The sequence below is a fragment of the Nasonia vitripennis genome, chromosome 4 (genome assembly GCF_009193385.2).
Source record: "Nasonia vitripennis strain AsymCx chromosome 4, Nvit_psr_1.1, whole genome shotgun sequence".
Taxonomy (NCBI): Eukaryota; Metazoa; Arthropoda; class Insecta; order Hymenoptera; family Pteromalidae; genus Nasonia; species Nasonia vitripennis.
Window position 1 is genome coordinate 4,002,620 of NC_045760.1, and position 20,140 is coordinate 4,022,759.

General features: G+C 49.5%; 3 protein-coding genes across 4 annotated transcripts in view; 2 read left to right on the forward strand and 1 right to left on the reverse strand.

Annotated features, from left to right (window-relative positions):
• The window catches only part of LOC100118299 (tubulin polyglutamylase TTLL5), a 43,321-nt gene that overhangs the window by 19,872 nt on the left and 3,309 nt on the right, over positions 1 to 20,140 (reverse strand). The window contains exons 1-4 of one of the 2 annotated variants that reach the window (XM_031929665.1): positions 17,378 to 17,481; positions 10,014 to 10,190; positions 8,199 to 8,282; positions 8,003 to 8,126 (exon numbers count right to left, since the gene is read on the reverse strand). In XM_031929665.1, the coding sequence (XP_031785525.1) occupies positions 8,003 to 8,126; positions 8,199 to 8,282; positions 10,014 to 10,190; positions 17,378 to 17,466 (474 nt within the window). In that variant the 5' untranslated portion in view covers positions 17,467 to 17,481. Of the gene's footprint in view, positions 1 to 8,002; positions 8,127 to 8,198; positions 8,283 to 10,013; positions 10,191 to 17,377; positions 17,482 to 20,140 lie in introns of those variants that run through there. The other variant, XM_001602254.5, reaches the window with a different exon arrangement.
• Positions 320 to 7,946, forward strand: LOC107981049. Its single transcript, XM_016985155.3, has 2 exons — positions 320 to 563; positions 5,437 to 7,946. Exon 2 carries the CDS (start codon positions 5,454 to 5,456, stop codon positions 7,215 to 7,217), a length of 1,764 nt encoding a protein of 587 aa, XP_016840644.1. The 5' UTR covers positions 320 to 563; positions 5,437 to 5,453; the 3' UTR covers positions 7,218 to 7,946.
• LOC100678674 lies at positions 11,723 to 13,035 on the forward strand. The gene is made up of 3 exons (XM_003427452.4): positions 11,723 to 12,315; positions 12,379 to 12,794; positions 12,861 to 13,035. Exons 1-3 carry the CDS (start codon positions 12,043 to 12,045, stop codon positions 13,009 to 13,011), a joined length of 840 nt encoding a protein of 279 aa, XP_003427500.1. The 5' UTR covers positions 11,723 to 12,042; the 3' UTR covers positions 13,012 to 13,035.

The following is a 20,140-nucleotide window of genomic DNA, read 5'->3' on the forward strand; positions in this document are numbered from 1 at the left end:
TTTCGCGAGAGGCGACTAATACGCATCGGCTTATCGTCCGCCGTATAGACACACGCTGCCATCGGCGAAGAACCGGCGAGCGCCGCTGCAACCGGCTGCTCGAGGAAGAAAGAGAAGGCGCGTATATAAGCACACGCAAACAGACACACACACACACACACACGTACACGTGCTCTCTCGCGCGCGCGCGCGCGCGCGGGATGACGAGGTCGCGCGAGAGCGCGCACCGCGCACGAGACTACTATATACACACTACTACACTACCACCACTACTACCAGCTCCTCCTCCTCCTCCTCGACGCTTGCGCGCGGCAGAGCCGAGAGCTCGGCAGTCAGTCTAGCACGAGCCGCTGCTCAGGAGAGACGCGGCTCTCGCTCTCTCTCCCCCCTCCGTCGGTTTCTTTACTCGTTCACCAGTCTATATCCTGCATAGTATACTACAGTTTCACCCTGTGTATCGTACGTCGAGTTGTAAACCGAAAAGAGCACACACACATATAACTCAGGAGGCTGGCACGTCGACGCCGCATCAGTGTCAAGCTACTGTTTACCCACGAAGACAGGCAAGTTGCTGCTGCTGCGCACAGAAATGAAAACAAAAAAAAAAAAAAAGCGTGTACCCTCCTTTCCTCATTTTTCTCTTTTCGAACGCGGCTTTCTCCGCTTTTCCGGCGAAGCTTCTCCGCAGCGCGATCAGTGATCCTCTCTCTCTCTCTCTCTCTCTCTCTCTCTCTCTCTCTGTACATCGAGAGAGCCGTGCGCGCGCGGGTCGATGCGCCGAGAGAGAAGGAGCGACGATCGAGCCGAGAGTTTTGTTTATACGAGCGAGTGTATTAACCGAGTGAGACTGTGCGGCTTACATACGTGTGTAACGTATACGCCGGCGGGAAGAAAGTATAGAGCGCGATGCTCCGAAAAGACAGATGTAGGTAGTGTGTGTGCCGCTGACGAAATCGGTGCGCTCGTAACGGTCGCGACTGCAGTGTTGGCCGATAGACCGATAATTATAACGATACCGCCTGTATCCTTGACCGATCCGCGACTGTGTGTGCGTGTAACGAGCCGGTATAGTAGTCGGGGGGGGGGGGGGGCAAGAGCCCAGCGCGCGTCCCGAAATAAAAGTCAAAATTGCCCCTCGAAATACTGGTCTTTTATGTAATCGGCGTGCGAGCTCGCGTTAATTGCATAACCGAGAAATGCGTGCGTCTGTGCGACGCTGTTATACGGCAGATTAAAGATGAGGAGATAAATCGCTAAACTAGACCGTTATAATTCTATCGAGCGAAAACGATGTAAAATCGAAAATAAAGCAGGACTCATTTTAACCGGTCGTGTCCGCCCGAGATAAACAATCCTCTCTCTCTCTCTCTCTCTCTCTCTCTCCGTTTTGCGCACGCGAATACACACACACAGAGGCGAAGGAGCAAGAAAGAAGATAAACAACAAACGAGCCTCACTCGTGCGCCTCTTTTTTGCAGCGGCTCACCTCGCGTATCACCTTCTCTCTCTCTCTCGCGCGTTTCTCGAGAAGGGGTCGCCGGCGCATATAATACGATAAATCGTCTCGCGTGCAAAAGTGGCGCACCGCGACTCACTATACGTATACGTATACTCGTATATGCACTGCCCCGAGGACGCGCCGAGGAATTTTGGCCGGCTTCCAAAAGCTCCGACATGCCGTTGTTTTTGAGGCGTGCGTGCGCGAAAATCGAGCGGTTTTTCGAATACGACGCACACGCGCTTGCTGGGATTTCAATGTCCGAATTTCGCAATCAGGTTCTATTTATCTTTTTAAAAGCCGTCCGACGCGGGGATCGATATCGTCTATGGAATAAATTGACTGATTCACAACGCGCCGCGTGTATATTAGAACGCGTACAGAATTGCCAACTTTACGTAACCCGTGCGAGCTTTTCCAATCGCATGCAAACTAGAAGAAAACGCCCGGAGCCGGAATTAAAAATTCTCGAAACTGCAAAAAAAAAAAAAAAAGAGGCGAAAACCGCAACAAGCTAATAAGGAACTGAGCACTTAAGTGCTATAGCGTATACCCTCGACACCTAAGCTGCGCAAACAGCCGTTTTCCCTCGCTTGCACTTGACAAATTCAGCCTCGCATTCCTCTGCAGTCGTTCGACTTTTCTCGAATCGGAGTCGCGTCCGTGCGGCTTTTTTCTCCGCTACTTATCCTCTCGCGAACCCAAACACAGCAGCAGCGCGCGGAAAGAAGTGAAAGTGTACACGCGCACGAGGTGAGACTAAAAAGCGCTGGTTTATTATCGCCGATGGAAATGCTAAGGTCTCGCGGGAGGGAATAAAAAACGAGGAATTACACCGTATAATCTTTTTTGTTTGGGGTGTATTGGAGCTTTCGAACGGGACGAGCTTTGGATTTTAAATCGAACGCGATTACACAATCGACAGCAGACGACGCTTTACGTTACGACAGACGGAAGTGCAGGAGGTGTCAACGGCTATCGGTACGACTCGTTCGCGCACTTTTCTGCGTATAGCTGCACACACGTCGACGAGATCGATGACGATGACCGCGCGGTAAAAAGCTCTCGGTTAAATATTCATCCCGAGCACTATCCACGCGATCGACCAGTTCCCCTCCTCGCGTATTCGGTCTATCGCGAGATAAGCATCGCATGAACGCATGCAAACGGAAGATGTAGGCGCGCACGTGCATATTCTGTTGTGTGTGTGTATGTGTGTTATTTTTTATTTTCGTCCCTGGCTCTCGGCGCGTACGCGCTTGCGTAATTCGCAGGCGACGCCGGTTTAATAAAGCTCGCGCGATATGTAGATTGCGAATTAGCGCCGGCTGCGCGGACAGTCGAGCTAAACGCGACGCGTGACGATCTGGTGCTTTTCCGCGCGCTATTTTTTTCGTACGAATAACGAGGATGACGAGAGACACGTGGGCCTAATTGAGCGTCGCGAATTCGCCTGATGGGTATATAGATGTACTTCCTTGTTCGGTATAGGAAGTCGAGCATTCGATAATTGGCCTGATATCATATGCTTATTACGGTCGAACTTTGTGTATATACTCGAAACGCGTAAGAACAGACGATCCGCAGAAACGTATAACGTGCCTCGGAATAATTCGATTGAAGATCGCGTGGAAACTTTATGTATACGTAGCAGGAAAATTATCGGCGACAGACACGAGAATTTCGATCTTTACATCTATATAAAGCTCAGAAACGAGCATCTCTCTCTTTCTCTCGTCGCATCTTGGCGAAAATGCAAATATCGAGCCGAGAAAAGGGAAGGATATCCTGTGGCCGTTTCAGCGCGTGACAAAAAGAGGTGAACGCTCTGCTAATCGATATATAGTATACATACGCACTCACGCATATGCCAGACGCTTCTCGGCGAGATGTAGGCGCGAGCGTGTATATAAACGTATGAATTATTCATGGGCCGAGAGTGTGGGGTAGCAATTAAGCAAAAATGTTATTTATATGCCTCTGTTTAGTAGCGACAATGCCGGTACCGGGGGATGTGTCTCCGATAATTAGCGAGAAAGACGTTATTTTCGCGTACATGTGTGAGTGTGTTGGAGAACGGGAAGTTGATAAATATTTATTTCTTTTTGTTTCCTTCGTGCGCGACATATACATATACAGGCGGCAATCAAGACTCGCGCGGATATTTGCATGGAGCGGAGATCGGGAATTATTTTAATTTATGCACGGGGGATAGAGGCTAATTTACGACCAGGAAGTACAAATCGCGTTGTCGCTTCGCTGAAAATTGCGTATAAATAAAATAATAAACGAGCATCGGGTGCTTCTGCTGTGATTCACACCAGCTGTTTATCCGCGAATATTTGCATATTTTCAAACATAGAGACTCGCAGACGAGTCGAGTTGCTTTTGTTTCTAATAGTCCGCTGCATGAACAAAAGAAACTCTATGCATATACATACGTGATAAAGCAGTTCGTTCACACCGTAGCTTTACACGCGATGCTCGTTTTCTCGCCGCCAAGAGGAAAACGTTATTATAATCCGAGACGCATCGATTCGCGGAAAAGCAGTCCACACGCGCGCGCGAAAAAAGAAGTCAATTAGCAAACCGCACTTATAGGAAACTACCGATCGTCGTCGCCTAAACGCACGTTGCCGATCCACGTGAACCTGTGAGTGTGTATTATAGTTGCCGTCGCCTTTTTTTTTGTCGTTCGAGCCGCTGCAGCAGCGCATTGGGAGATCGGCTATATCCCGTGGAAGGTCGCGGTCGTAAATATACAGGTCCTCTTTCGGCGATCGAGAGGAGAAGAAGAGCCCGTACGGTTACGGTAACGAACCGCGAGTGAGAGAGAGAGAGAGAGAGAGAGAGAGATGCCGAAACGCCGTGGCGTAATAGCTACCGTCCGCGTAATCGAAAACATCCCGATGCTTCCATAGTCGAACTTGTTGATTGGATCCTTCTATTTTCGGCCAGATTATATTCGCGTGTTTTTCGATTTCGCATATATACGCACGTGTTCCGCATCGTCCGGTGCACACAGAGGTTAGAGCACTTAGAGATAATGATCCAGATGGAGAGGATTATGCACCTTCTTCATTTTTTTTTCCCCCTTTTTTTTCGCTAATCGAGCAACAACGGAGTTAATATGTTTACCGCCGAGTAATTGCTCCTGCAGGACGTAATTGTTATTTTTACCAGCGGTCGCGTTAGCGTGATGGAAGGTTGCCTACTGTCGTCATTAAAACGATATCAGTTTTAGCGTAATTGCACGAAAAGCAGCTTTCCGTTTCACTCGCGATTCGACCTTTTGCCGCCGACAGAGAAAAAGAAGAAGAACTCGCTTCGTCTCCTCCCGAGCTTTTTCGAGCGAGCTTTAATTAATCCCGCTTGGTCATCGTTAGACTCACGCAAGAATTTCATAAGCGAAAGAGAAAAACCGAGCGTGTGCACGGCGACGTTTCGAAATATCTCAATAGGCGATGACAAATTGAGAGGAGATCAAAAAACTGCATCAATTTAGGTTCAAGGCCTCGCGGGAGTGTCTTCGCGCTTAATCGGCGTAAAATGAAGCAAGAAAGTCATTTGAATAAGTGGCAAAATTAACGCGGCGCTGCTAACTTCGCTTATTCAATCAGAGCTATTTTGACGGGGAGATCGGAGCGATTTTTCCAACTTCTCGCTGATGACGATGACGATGACGGTCTCTTTGAGCAGCTTCCGAAGCTTCTTGCGCAAGAGTGAAAAACTTGAAGCCGAGCTCTGGGCAATCGATAATCCTCTATCTCTAACGCAACTGATGCAATCCCCAAAGCCCGGTCGGATCGAGCCCTCGAGCCAAATCCTCTTACACAAACGCTCAAAAAGGAAAGACGAAGAGCTGTTGAATTTCCCTCTCTACGTGTACACTGCAGTGAAACGCGCCGTCTAACCGAGCTTCCTCTGACCTGTTTCAGCGGATGAACAAGGCGAGATGCCCGGACACCGACAGCCCAACTCCCTGGAGGGTCTCGCCCTGGGCCGCGTCTGCCAGCTCCTGGACGGCACCTGCCGACGACTGCAGGTGCTCTCGCAGGAGTCCTCGGCGGCCCAGGTGCTCGCCTACGCCAAGCAGACGATCCGGCCGTACTACGCCAACGCGCTGACCGCCAGGCTGCGCTCCCAAGTGATCGAGGAGACCTCGCGGATGCTCTACGGCCCGTCGACCGACGGCTCGACCCTGATCTCCGGACCGGCGCCGCTGTACCTCCTGGCGCTGCTGCTGGGGCACGACATCAAGCGGCTGAAGGTGAACCTCTGCTGCTACTACGGCTGCAGCCACCAGACCTCGCTGCTCAAGCTCCTGGCCACCGAGGGCGTGGGTCTCGAGTCCCTCGAGCTGGCCAGGTCGGCCCTGCTCAGACTCGACTGCAAGCTCCTCAGATCGGCGCTGCTCAACATGAAGAACCTCCAAAGACTGACGCTGCGCAACATCGCCAGCGACGCCGTGCTCCAGGTCGTCGGCAAGGCCTGTCCCAAGCTCATCATCCTCGACGTCGCCTGCTCCAGGCAGGTCACCGACGTAGGGCTCAAGCAGCTCCTGCTCCACGTCGAGTTCCGCGACAGGATACCCAACCCCGCCAGCCAGGAGTCCTCGACCAGCTGGTCCAGACTCAAGGGCCTCCTGGCCAAGCTGAAGATGCGCGGACCCAAGTCCGAGAAGCGGGAGAAGCAGGTGCTCCTGGACCACTGCGAGAGCCGGAACTTTCTCTGCGACACGCTGCGAGTGCTGAACGTCGCCAACACGGGAGTCACCAGCACGGGCGTCCTTCTCGCGCTGATGCACGTGCCGCAGCTCGAGTCGCTCGCGGAGTACAGCCACATGGGCCGAGTCGTCGAGATCATGAACCGCGGCGTGATGGACTTCAAGGCGCCCTTCAGCCTGACGCAGGCCCGCAGCTGCCGGACGACCCAGGCCAGGCTCGAACTGCTCGCCCAGGCCTGCCCCAGGCTGGAGAAGCTGCACATAGCCGAGCCCCACCACCCGCCGGAGGCGCTTCAGCTCTTCCCCTACGTCACGTCGCTCAGCGTGCACAGCATCCCCGTACAGAAGGAGTGGCTCGAGGGCTTCTACGGCTACCTGCGCACCAACGGCCAGAACCTGAAGGAGCTCGAGCTGCGCATAGCCCAGAGCGAGGTGCCGCTCGACATCGACCTCAAGGAGATCTTCTTCTGCTGTCCGAACCTGCGCACCTTCACGAAGGACGGCTCGAACGTGGTCTGGTCGGCGGGACCAGACCCCCCGGTACTCAAGCACCTGAGACGCGTGCAGGTCGGCAGGACCGTCAGCGCCCTCACCATCACCAAGATCCTCTCGCTCGCCCCGGAACTCACGGCTCTCCACGTGCACAGCTGCTTCGACCTGACGAACGAGCAGCTGGAGAAGCTGCTGACGGAGCCGGCGAAGCCCGTGAAATCCTACGGCCTGGGACTGAGGCGCTCCGAGGCGGTTGTCCAGCACAACAGCCTGGTGAGGAACCTCGAGTGCTTCTACATCTACGAGGCGAGCAAGGTCTCGGCTTCCACCGTCTTGAACATGTTCAAGAGCTGCGGCAAGCTCAGGAGGATCGGCAACCTCGCCAACTGGGGCCTCGACTGCGAGGGCGTACGCACTCTCAGGAACACCCTGGCCAAGGCCAACCTCGACGTCGACCTCTGCCCGGGCTCCCACTGGTTCTGGAGCGACTGCATCCAATAGCGATGACTCGACTCGTCCCCCCGAAGACGGACGCGTCGTTCATGAAGAAGAAGAAGAAGAAGAAGAAGAAGAAGAAGAAGAAGCTTCGACGGTCTCTCGAGATCGGAACTCTGTCGTGAGAAAGTGCGCGCGGCGTCGTGCTCTCGTTCTACTTTGCGCGCGAGTGAAACGAAGCCGGCGTGTAATTCGACGTGATGACGAGCACGGTACACTTTTTTTGCGAGCCGTCGATTCTCATAGCTGCCATTCTCGATGTACACTGTACTATATATAATAATTATACGATACTTCTCTCTGTCGCCATCATCGTTTACACGCTGTATCCGCATTGTTGCACACAGAGACGTGCGCACGTACACGCACGTACACGCACACAGCGAACTGTAAATTTATCAGTATTATCGACTTTGTTCGGGGGAACCCAGTGTGGTGAGGAAGAACGAGGAGGAGTCGCGCCGCGCGACGATAATTATAAGCTATACGCATCGATATCATCGATATCGTTAAGGAATAACTAGAGTTATATGAATAATAGAGTCTAAGGCGAATCCTTTATATCTTAATATCACGCAACGACTTATGCTTTGACCGATCTAGTATGTATCTAGATGCGCTAGTTCGTATGTATATAATACTTGTATAACGAGCATGAATTGATGATAACAATAAATCGAAATCGTGTATCTACGTGATCCTATACGTAGCTACATGAATACATAAGCAACCAGACGATTTTGCTTCTCTATACACTAAATCCCTCTCCATCCTTAAACTATCGCACTCACCTCCGTTAGGCCGTGCGACTGCAGCAGGACGTTGATCAGCTTCGTGTCCGTCTGGAAGATTTTGTACGTCATGTGCAGCTGCTTGGCCGGCGGCTCTTCCGGAGGCTCTGCCAGCGCTGAACATCTGCAAAAGGAAAAATCGGGCTGGATGTTGGTTTTCCATTTTTAGAAATCGTAAACCGGAGAAAACGCGCACCTGAACCGCAACATCGGCGTCTTGCTGCCGTTCGGGCTGCTCAGCAGCCAGTCGCTCGGCTGCGCCTTTCGGTCCTTCGGTGTGCTGCAACAAAGAGAATCGACGATTCAACGCTGATGAGTATATACATTATTATTATAACACAAAGAGACATCTCGCGCGCAAAGGCTTTCTAGAAACGAAGCTCGCGCGGCCCGTAAAAAGGAAGAGAGGCTTTTACGGAAGCAAAACGCTGGCCGTCGCGTTTTGCATATACGGCGAAGGTCTTCGCGCGTCGAAACGCGGAAAGGCGCCGCGCGAAATGTTAATGGCCCGCGAATTGTATATAGGTATACTTATGCGTCGAAAGAAAGAGAGGAAAGAAAAAAAAAATACGTAACCGCGAGCGAATTTACGACAGCGCTCCGCTAATCGGCCGTTTGCCGACCTTTTTTACTCGAGCTGAATAGACAACTAATTTCGCGCTGTCTTCTTCCGACGTCATGTTACGCGGCTTATCGGAAATTTAAATTTCGTAGCTTGCTTAATCTAGGCATGTAAAATCCCTAGCTATGTATGAATTTATTTAAAACGACGCACTATCCTCGATCGAGAGTACATAAACATTCTCGGCGACAGTACAGAGTAGCGCGCAACCAGTCCCGCGAGAAATCAAGTCATTAATACAGTGTTACCGCGGCGCAACCTCAAGCCGATAACTTTTGAAATTAACGCTCTTTAAAAACTCGCGCCCGCGAGAGAGAGAGAGAGAGAGAGAGCCGTCATTTCCAGCCCGTAAACACTTCCACTTTCTAAAAGTCGCCTTTAAAAAAAAAAAAGTATGTACCCACACCGACGTCTTTTAATCCCACGAATTATCCCCCGCTAAAGACAGCCTCGACTTGCACAAACACTTTCAAAAGTCGTCGCACCGGGTAATGCAGAGAATCGTCATTACGCTCCGCAATCGATATAGGTACGTCTCGCCGGTTCGTTAAAAGAGCCGTGGAGCCGAGAGCTGGCGCCGCCACCAGGCGGTCGGTAAGGCAGGGAACTGCGAAGCGATGCGTGTAAGGGGAACGATCGGCGCGGGAAATTGCGAAAATGAGGTATGGCGAGATCGCGTGTTATTCGACGTAGTTTTCACGATTTTTTTTTCGATTTCCTGACCGTGAGGAATGCAACTGGCAGCGCTGTTGCGAGGGTGATCGATCTCGAGTCGGCAAGTGGTTCCGGTGCGTGAGTATAACGTGCAGAGATCGAGAAACTTTTTAAAGCGCTGCTCGAGTGCTATGCTTTCTTTGATTAGCTTTTAGGATGTAACAAACGTGTGATTTAGGTTAACGCGATAAGGCTTGTTTACCTCTTCTAAGCTCCGCCGATGAATTAACGAGCGATCGGAGCGAATAAATCTCGCGCAGACCAGTTGCGCGTTTTATCGGAATCGAACGATGCGAATTGAGCAAGACGAATTTTTATACACTTCCGCGAGTGTGTATACAACTTCTAATTCACTCGCGAACGCGAGCATATGTAGAAGAACCCGTTTTCAAGCACACGGAATCCTGTATACATATAGGTATTTAATTATGACATAAAGATCGATGTTTATATGCATCGGCCGGCCGTTGCAAAATGCCATTAAACACTTTACGTAACACACCACCGCGTGTAAGATTGAGAAAGCATGCGGTCGACGCGGTTAAGTATATTTGCATAAACAACGAATTTCACAATCCGACAATAAGGTTTAGACACAGTCGATAAGACAGAAGCAGCAGAGTATAACGAACTCTGGCATCGAGAATCGTGCATCAGAGCAGCGCAAGTATTTACCTTTCCGATTTATCCGAATTGTGCGGTTTGTGAACAAGCGGCTCGAAAGCCTCCTCGCTGCTGTTGGACAGTTGCGACATGCCGGAGAGGCTGGACGATGACATCAGCTGCTTCGAGCGCTTGTTGCCCTCGAGCTTGCCCACCGTTATGCTCTTCATCTGCGACAGCATTCTGCACCTGTAATCAGCAAGCGCAAGAGCTATCTTGAAAAAAAGATTCGAAAAATCGGCTTTCAAAATAAGTATAAAGCGACAATAAATCCAGTCGAGCGCAAAAGACGGATATCTCCGCCTACGCAAAAGCCGACTGCTTTGCATATATCGTCCAGTGTAGCGATACGTATCGGGATACCAAGGCCGTGTGCGGAGTGTATACATTTACTGCCGGTCCAGCCCGTGAATTACATAAATTGACTTATCAATTCGGCATCGTTTCGCATGAAACGGCCAGCCCATAAAACTCGCCTCTTTTTCTTTGTTTCGAGCTGTGACGTTGATGGACGCGCGACGTTTTATACACACACCGCTGGTCACTATACTGTATAATTAATCACGATTCTTCGGATAGTGCGTTTGATCGAACGGGCGTAGCTTTAATTGGATTTGATTGGAGAGTAAGCAAGGTGTCCCGGTGAATTGTGGTTTGAAAAGCTCAGCTCTGATGTAATTCCTCGACTTTCGAAGTCGTTTATGGGAGGTATTTTTTTTTCACGTACATGGGAAACAAAAGAAATCGAGGAAAAATCGACCGATTCCGATACTTTCTCTTCATGCTAAGAGTGACAGTCTCTGTATCTACATAGTACGATACACATCCATAAGGTGAAACTCGGTCAAGCTCGCCGATCTCGACAAAGGTCGCGAGGGTATAAGTCGCGGCCATCGGCTCGTGCGTGTAATTTTAATTTTTTTTTTTTTCGCACGTCCGCTTAACGACACGCGGTGTTAGCACCCTCTCGTTTTACACGCGTGCGAGAGGCTCGGGTTGAGAGTTTCTCCGGGCGATCGATACGGCTATGGGGGGCTTCGTGTTTACAATTTTTCCTCCTGTGTCTTCCTAGCCCGGTTCCGCTAATTTTCTCATGGGCTACTTTTTCTCTCTCTCTCTCTCTCGTTTGCAGGCCAGCAGGTGAGTATCGCCGCGAGTTTATCTGAAATTGATGGGTGACTCGTGCGTGCCGGGTTAAAAGCCGAAATTCATGGGGTGTGTTAAAATCGTAAAAATAACGAGAGCTAGACTATAGCAACAAAGCGATGATGAATTTTTCTCGAGGTTAGGCAGACAATTGCGCACACATTGTGTCTCCTATATGGTTTCAGCGTAATTGCACCGCGTGCATATCATAAAAGTTGCACGAAAGCGATTGAAGATCGTTGAACGATGGCATTGAATAATGCTTGGACTACTTTTCGCGAAATCAATTTCCCGAGTGCGCGCGTATATAAGGCCGTCGCTCTTTATTTGCGCGCATGACAACGAGTCCGATGCGGCTAATCGTATTATACACGACGTTTATAGCTGCAATAAATAGACGCGGCGATAAAATTTTAATCGAAACCTTGGCGAACCGCTATTTTTTTCCCTCCACACGTTGAGTCAACGAAGCCGCGGACAGGTATTATACAGTCCACGCGAGAGTCCGATTCGAAAAGCGCTCCCCCAATTGTTTCCGCCGCAAAGGAGAGTACATAAGTTAACACGGCCGCATTTTCGATGCCGCACGCGAAACACATACAACACCGGCCTTAATTATACACAGTCCGCATCGGGGCGAATGAATCAGACGCGCTGCTGGCGTTTCTATGAATTTTAATGAATCTGAAATGCGAAAAAAGACCGCCGATAGTACCGTTCGACAATCCGCGGCGAAATTCACGCGTGTCTCTGTAGCTCTCGTCAGTCTGTCGCGAAGCCAACCTAAAAATCAAGGGTAAACAAGTTTGAAAATTGCCCAGACTCCGTAAGCATCCGACCTTGCCGGAAAAATTTGACGCCGAGTATAAAAGAGAAATGCCTCGTGGCATCGAGAATGGAGCTCCATCCCGCGAATAAGTTGCCTTGGGTGCTGCGACCCCGTCGCAATAAACGCGTTATGAGATCTGTTGTCCAGACTTCGAGTAAAGAGGTCCAAACGATAGAACGGAACGCGGATAGCTCGGAGATGAGCTTCCTCGGTCTACCGCTGGACGTCCAGCTGGAGATCCTGAAATACCTGGGCCCTCGCGACCTGCTAGTTCTCCGGAAGCTCTCCAAAGGATTCGAGAAACTGCTGCGGAACCGGACGATCTGGAAGGCTTACGAGGTTCAACATACAGACATTTCAAAAGAATCACTTCTACGATACGATATTCGCGTTCGCCAACAGATCTGGATGAACGACCTGAGCACGGCTGAGGTGATGGAGGACCTGAAGCGGATGCCGTTGCTGCGCTCGATCAGCATCCGGAACCGAGTCTCCTGCGACCTGATTCTCCGGCAGATCTCGGTGTCTAACAAGCGCGTGGAGCATCTCGTCGTGATCGACTGTACGGGCGACGGCAGGGTAAACCTGGCCTCGGGGTACCTCACGCGCATACTCGAGCGCTGCCTCAAGCTCCGGAGCTTTCGATTAAAAGGCGTCTACTTCTGCGGCGTCAAGTTTTACCGACTCCTCGGCGCGGCCGTACCTCAGCTGCGCGAGTTTCACGTCGACAACATCCGCTACAATCAGCTCGCCGCCTTCGTCCGACAGATCGAGAGCAGGACTGTCGTCGAGTCGGCTGATTGTCCTTACTCTCTCAAGTGAGGCTCTCCTCGACTATATGTACAAAGATGCCGTATATAACAGGAAAAAATCGCTCGTTGCAGATTCGAGACGTATCTCGAGTGCGCGAGGCAGACGTTCCGCGATGGCACGCTCAGCCTGTGCACCAGCTTCGACTTCGTCGTCGAGAAGCAGGACACGCTCCTGTCGCTGTATCAGGGCTGTGTACTGTGTGCAACGTTACCGTCTTTGTAAATACACACTCGTTGGACTGAGCTATTCGCACGTTTTTCAATCGAAAATCCCTGAGGTCTGAATGGAGCCAAACTAGTCCGCGACAGTTTCTTTCTGTTTTCGATAAAACGAGGATAATTTATGCACGTTTTTACTCGCTTGGCGCTGTACCAGCCGACGTCAGCGCTTTGAGACCATAGGGATATATATATATATATATATATATATATATCTGTTGGAAGCTTGCCTGTTCCGCACAGCCGCTCGCGTATACGTATCCATTACAGCGAATATTTACTTTTCTCCTTTCTCGAGCTAACAAATCAATATACTTCGGTGTATATACAAATATCCGAAATTCTCGAAGCACTTATATTCACTTCGTATAATTTGCAACCTGTACAACGTGGAGGTGCGGTGCGCGATCGATCGATATCAATTTTCATCGGCCAATATTTGTACTAGGATTAAAGAAGAAACCGAGGCGGCGTTACGCTGCAGATTCTCTCAACCTAAAAAGCCACGGCAGTCGTCCGCGATCTAGTTCACGATTTTCCTTTGTACATCCGCACCTCCACCTTTTTCTGGAGGATGAATAACGTCCAGGCTACGAATTTTCACGTTTGATGCCAAAGGATGCCGTGTATAAAAAGCCGTATTAGCAGTAGTAAATCTCGTTAGCGAAAAAACGCAAGCTTTGAATTTCCTCGCATCAGAGAGAGAATCGAGGGTGACAAACGATCCGCGAGGAGAGAAATCATTTCCAAAGCGTCGGCTGCAACGAGCATAACTTTTTCATGCAAATGCGACCGTCTGAACTTTTGCGCGCCTAGAGCATCATAACAGCAGCCCGAGGGAGGTGAATGGCGCGTGCCACCGCAAAAGTCGTCGCTTTTTTATTCAAATTTCCCGCGCTGCTATGCAGTAGACGTTTTTTTTTTATGCGTATTTAAAAATAGGACCTCGAAACGCGACGTCATTAATTAGTCGACTATAATAGCGCGCGAATTTTCAATCCGTCGTCGCGCTGATTAAAAGTCGAAGCGGCTCTATTATTTCCTCGCTATTGCGTAATCCGCGCGAGTAGTCGAACTTTCCAAAGGATATAAGAACTTTATCGCGCAACTAGGTAGAGCTCTCTCGTGTTTGCGTATAGCTTGTAATTCCGAATTAATTGGCGCAATCGCGACGTGGATCTCGCTGACGTTTACACGATCGATGTTGCTTTCTTTTTTCGCTTTTCTCGCAACTGCAGCCGTGTTTGTCTGTGTTTGCCGGTATAATTCTCGCGTTGAGCTCGAGAGATCTTATGTGTGCGTGTGTGTGTGTGTGTGTGTATACAAGCCGTTCGCGTGTACAAGGAGCTGTTACACTTTGGCCATCGTTAGCTGCTCTGCTACTGCTGCTGCTGCTGCTGCTGTCGTGATGTAAGAAAGTTCGGGGGAGATCGTTGTGTGTGCTTTGAAGCCTACTTTTCAGATGTACCGTGTTATTATGTAAATGCACACCGCGGGAGGGATAGATATAATTGATGTTGGATACGTGGAAAATATGGATTTCGATGATTGGATTATATGCCGTACCGCGAAGCACTACGACGATGATTGACGACACGTTAGAAATCGCTCACTAGTATACACATCACAACCAAGTTCGCAGACCGCCGTATCTTACAATCCTCAGCACGGCTCCTTCGAATCGATAGTTCTTTGAACTCTCAAGTCGCAGCTATTCTCGAAGATGTAAACTCGAGTATCGCGAATATGACAAGCCGATATTCCCGTCGTGCGATAAGCCATCTCTCGCAAAAACGCTCTTCGAAACAAAAAAAGAAAGCCGATCCGGCTCAGCGTGTATCTAGCTCGTTAATTATACTTTTTCCCCGCTAATTAAAGCCGGGCCTATAGCGCAGAAACGGAAAAAAGGGCCGCCCGCGTATACACTGTATCGTCCACAAGCTTCTGCTGAGGGTAATTAAGCCAATGGAACTGTTGTAGCACGTCAGAGAGTATAAACGCGGAGAGGGGGCGCGCTTATCGCGGGGCAATAATCGGTCGCACGCGACGATGATCGGCATGGCGATCACGAACGTTTTTGCGCGTTGCCGTTATTATAGGTGTGTGTGTGTCTACAGGGAGAGGCGAATAACATCCGCGAGTCTATGTGTGGGCTTAGATAGACACGTGGGTTGTCTGAATTTCGAGACGTGGGAGTTTATGGGATAGGCGTGCGATGCCTATCTCCAACGCCTTCGGGACTTTTCTCTCTCGAAAGAGAGAGAGAGAGAGAGAGAGAGAGAGAGAGAGAGAGCTGGTTTTTGGACACGCCGATCGAGGGGGATTTCTGAAAAGCCGATATCGATCTGGTCTAGAGTCTGCGATTTGTAATAACCAGTTCTTTCTTGGCGAAGCATCGGGGTATCGATTGGGCTTTGATGGATGCGGAATTTGTAATCGGAAACGTCGGATGTAAGCCGTGATGTGATTTTCGCGATGGAAGTGTAAAACGTTCGAGTGAATAATTAAAATGAAAAAAAGGGTACGTGCGATTTTCTGATAAAATCGCGGCGACTTTCAAGGGCGACATTGTCGCAACGTGCAACGTTAATCTAGTGGCCTTGTTCGCGCTTTGCATTAAAATAGACAGAACTCGATAATGCATAAACCGTCTCTTAAGCCAACTCGACAGAAACATAAACTTTCGATCGAACGCCGCAGCGACGATCTTCTCTCAATACACTTCCGGTGCAGCGTCGCCTCATAACAATAATCGGGTCTCGAGACACACGCGAGAAAAGTCTCGCTTACATATAACCGTTATAGTTTCTCCTTCTCCGTATCTATCGCACGTACACACACACACACACCCTTGCATGCGGGCGTATACAGGGTGCACACACACACACTATAATATAACGGATAAGAGCCTGCACGAGTCGTGGCGGGCTGATAAACACTTATCTGGCCTGGTTTTCATGCGCCCGGAGCTTACAGGTGGTGCAAGCCGCGGATGGATATAATCTATCTTCGCTCGAGCTCGTGCGGAATCGCTTTTCGTTTTCGTCTAATGGCCGGACGCCGGAAAGATCGGCAGTCCAGATTGCCAGCCGGAGGTTTGCATAGCGCCGGCGGAAATATTTGCGAGCCGCGGTTTATTTACGGGGCGGCTCGCGCTCTATGAGATTTAAAGACACTATTGATTATTTATTTTTCCTTTTATAATCAAAGTCCACCGAGGTGTGCGCTTGCGAGCAACCGATTAAGTTGATACAGCGGCCTAATCGCTATTAATGATCCTGTATACGTTCACCTCGATGCTGCGCCGAGATTACAACGCAGCGAGCGTTAACCCAATTGCTTGCTTTGTAATTTCGTCGAGTGTACACTTTTTATCGCGCCTACGACGCCCACGCGCGAGAGCCTGAAACAAGACGGCGACGCTCGTGATTCAATCGAGAAGAAATTGCATAGAAAAAAAAAAAATATCACTTCCTGCGCCTAATCATCGCTCTGTGTGTGCAGCAGCGTCGTTTCAAGCGCGAACGCCTCCGCCGCTATCTATGCAAATGCGCCGGATCCGGCGTCTTCATTCAGCGGCAACACAACAGGTCTCTCTCCCCGAGAGTTTCTCCGTTGCTCACACATAGGTGGAGAGCCTTAAACGGTCCTAAGGCTATTTGTCAACTCTCTCGTTCTCGCGCGCGCGCGTGTGTGTGTGTGTGGACACGAGCTAGAAACGAGCAGCGCAGGCATGATCGCGTGCGGTACGTGAGCTTTGACGCGAATCGATTTTACGCTCGCTCGGATCATCGCCAGAGACTGACGGAAATATAACGAAAGGGCAATCGCTGCCGAATGAATGACCGGAGTGCAATTCGACGGATTATGTCTCTATAGTAGGGCGAATCGAGGATAATCGATGTAGAAGCATCAGGTGACCAGCTGCCAATTTCACCTGCACCGGGGTATAAAGCGCTTTTCCTCGGAAAATCAATTTGCTCTATCCTCCGCTAGGTAGCGATCTCGTTACAGAACACTTAACTTCGAGGATCAAAACTTACACCAGGGCGGCCTTCGTTTAACGTGTACTAAGTAGAACTTGTACACCAAAATTCGAGTTACTGTTGGAAAAGAGTATGATTCCTTCGGACAGTTCGAGCGGGATATGCATTATACCGATGAGCCAAGTTTCTCTCTATAATCACAAGAGAGGATCGATTGCGCACGAAGAGAATGCTAAGGAGCGCGAGATTATGTCACGCGATCTCGCGCGCCGGAATTCAAATTGAATATTGCCTTACATCAACGTGCTGGAGGATTAATGCGGCGTTGTTCTTTTCATTCGATTTGAATACGTTATGTATAGAAGCGGAGGATCGGCGACTTACTTGACTTTGATACGGACTATCTTAATCGTCGGTTTGCGCATCTTCTTGTGGTAATCCAGCGGTCGCCACTCGATCATGGTCGCACTCATGGTGACAAAAAAATTCACAGACACACGCACACACACCCGCGCACAAACCCTTCGGTAGATCGGTAAGAGTAACTGCCGATTTCAAAATCCAGAGCTCAACACACGTGTACAGAACTAACGATATAAGCACGAGAGAGCAGAGAACTGCAGCTCGCGGCGGCCGCTCGACGTTTGCCGTGTCTCTCTCCCTGCGAGGAGGTATGGTATAGTCTTGTCGTCGCGGGGGCGGCGCATACCGCGAAAGTTTGTTTTAGCCGGCGGCGGCAGCGCGGGATGTGATCGACCGCGGCCGTAAACTTGACTGAAATAATGCCGCCGAGTTGTCGTGCTGGAGGGTCAGGTGGGGGAGCGCTAACCGACTTATTCATGGACGCGGGGGTGCTTTTTTTCTTATACTCCTATCTCCGGTGGGAGCAGCCTGCAGGTGTCGGGCAAACCGATGTTGAGAAAGTTTGCGGTGAAGTTGTTTTTTTTTTTTTTTTTTTTTTTTGTTTCAATTTCTTGTTTAAGAAGGAAATCGTTACGAGTGCGATGAAGTAAGAGCTATAACCGCTGGACTTTGACACCTTGTAATTCGATACGTTTTTCGGTCGTCTTTCTCTTCTGGCGAATGTAGAAAGACTCGTAAAACTATGTACAAAGACCTCAGCAGTCGCAATAAAGACAAATTAAAGGGTGAGTACACGTATACATAGCAGACGAATGACCATCGGCAGAGACAGCAGCTCTACGTCGACTCGTCGAATCATTTAGCATTTGCCTTCGTCTTCAAGGCGACGATGTAAAAGCAAAGAGGAGAAAAATCGGGGTCGCCACCAACCCCCCAAGGTGTTTGCCATATATTCCCGCCTGAGTTTCGGCGCATTATACGCTTATACCGAGCGTAACCAGTCCTCCTGATTAAAAATAAACGAAGCTCGAAAGCTGCCTTCTCGAGGAGCTTGTCGAAGGATTCCTCAGGGAGCAGAGGATCCAGCCGAGAAATCGAAGTTCGGAGTATAATGCGCGCGGAAGGTACAAGTTTATGGAGCCTCATTTCCCCGGAGAAATGTTCGGGCCAAAGCGGAGCACCACACTCGATGATGACGACGTGAGGCATTGGATGGAGGCTAACTTTTTCGAAGCTGTAAAACTTGGCTCTCGTTTCGCTGAGTATAATTGGAAACCTTTTCGCGCGCAGATATTCGGTTGATTGCGTAAGCCGAGGGGGTGAGTTTCATTCGAAAAAAGCTCGAACTCGCTTTCTTTCGTCGAATGAGATTTGTAGCACGAGCCACTCCGAGTTTGGAGAGGTCGAGAGAAGCCAGAAGGATGCGTGGGTGAGCGATTCATGAATAAACAAATTGCGGACTAATTATTTTTCTCTATTGCACACAGTGGCTGGAGAATCGTTACAAATGGCCAGCAAAGCGCGAACACGAGATGGTATCGGTTGGCGAAGCGATTATTTATACATAAATGTTCCTACTTTCAAGTTACTTCTTATATCACTCGGCGGTTGGAAGAAAAGTGAGCGTTATTAATTTTTCTGAAAAACCTCGATGCGCGTACATGTGTCCGACGAGTAATAATATATCACATCAGCGAGGAATTATTAGTTAGCATCGAGCAGAGACAGTTGAATTTCCTATACGTAAACCAGCTGTACATCGGACAGTTTTTACCTTGCAAGTTGACGCTTTCATAACTGATAATAATATAACAAAGCCTACTAAACAGCAAACTCTACAATAGAGATTTCCAGCAGTCCGTCGATAAAAATTTCTATACGAAATTCGCAACGGACAGCCGTAACGCAATCGGCATTCCATCGGGGGACAAAAAAAGCCGCAAGAAACCTCAACTACGATACAAATACAATGGACGGAGAAAGCGTCTAGGCAATTGGATAAGATAAAGTATAAAGAGCACAGAGTTGCTGCCAAGAAAGCGGAAGGAAGCGCGCCCGCGAGCTCGAACAAGGAAAAAAAAAGGTCAGGGCTTAATCGTTTTCGTTTAACACAATCAATCGAGAAGCCCATCGCGCGCTCCAGTGACACGGATTTTCTTTTAAAACGTCGAACCGCGACAAAACGCATCGGTTATCCTTCCGCGAGGAAGGATTTGTTATCGAGCGGTTCGACGACCGATATTTCTTTCCTCATCTCGACGTGACTCATTGATCAGTTTTTGCGCTGTTGTGGGAGGGATAAACGAATCTTAAAAAAGCACACTGTCAATCTAATCGGTTTTAAAAATACGCGCGCTCGTAAAATTATCCACTTACTTATCCCCACACTAATTGAAATTCTCGCGCACAGGCATAATCACACACATTCCTACTTATGCACGCCTACAACAGCCGGCCCATTGACAAAGCCTATAGTCTGGCAATAACCTCGCGCATACTGGTCTATACTCAGAGTTCGTAACAACTTTTTTTTTTTTTAATCCACCTCGGCGCGCACGTGCAGCGCTTAATCTCTTCCTCCGGACGATCGTTACGAGGCTCCGGTGGTGTTCTCGCGATTGAAAATTAGAAACTGGGCAATTATGCGGGCGCCATGGCGAAACCGGAAGCGCTAAACTTGGAAGTTTCCTAATCGATATGGCCCGTGAATTAGACCGTTCGAACAGTGCTCTGCAGACGCCGCTGAATTATAACGCTTATATCTGATTTTCTTTTTGGGCCGAT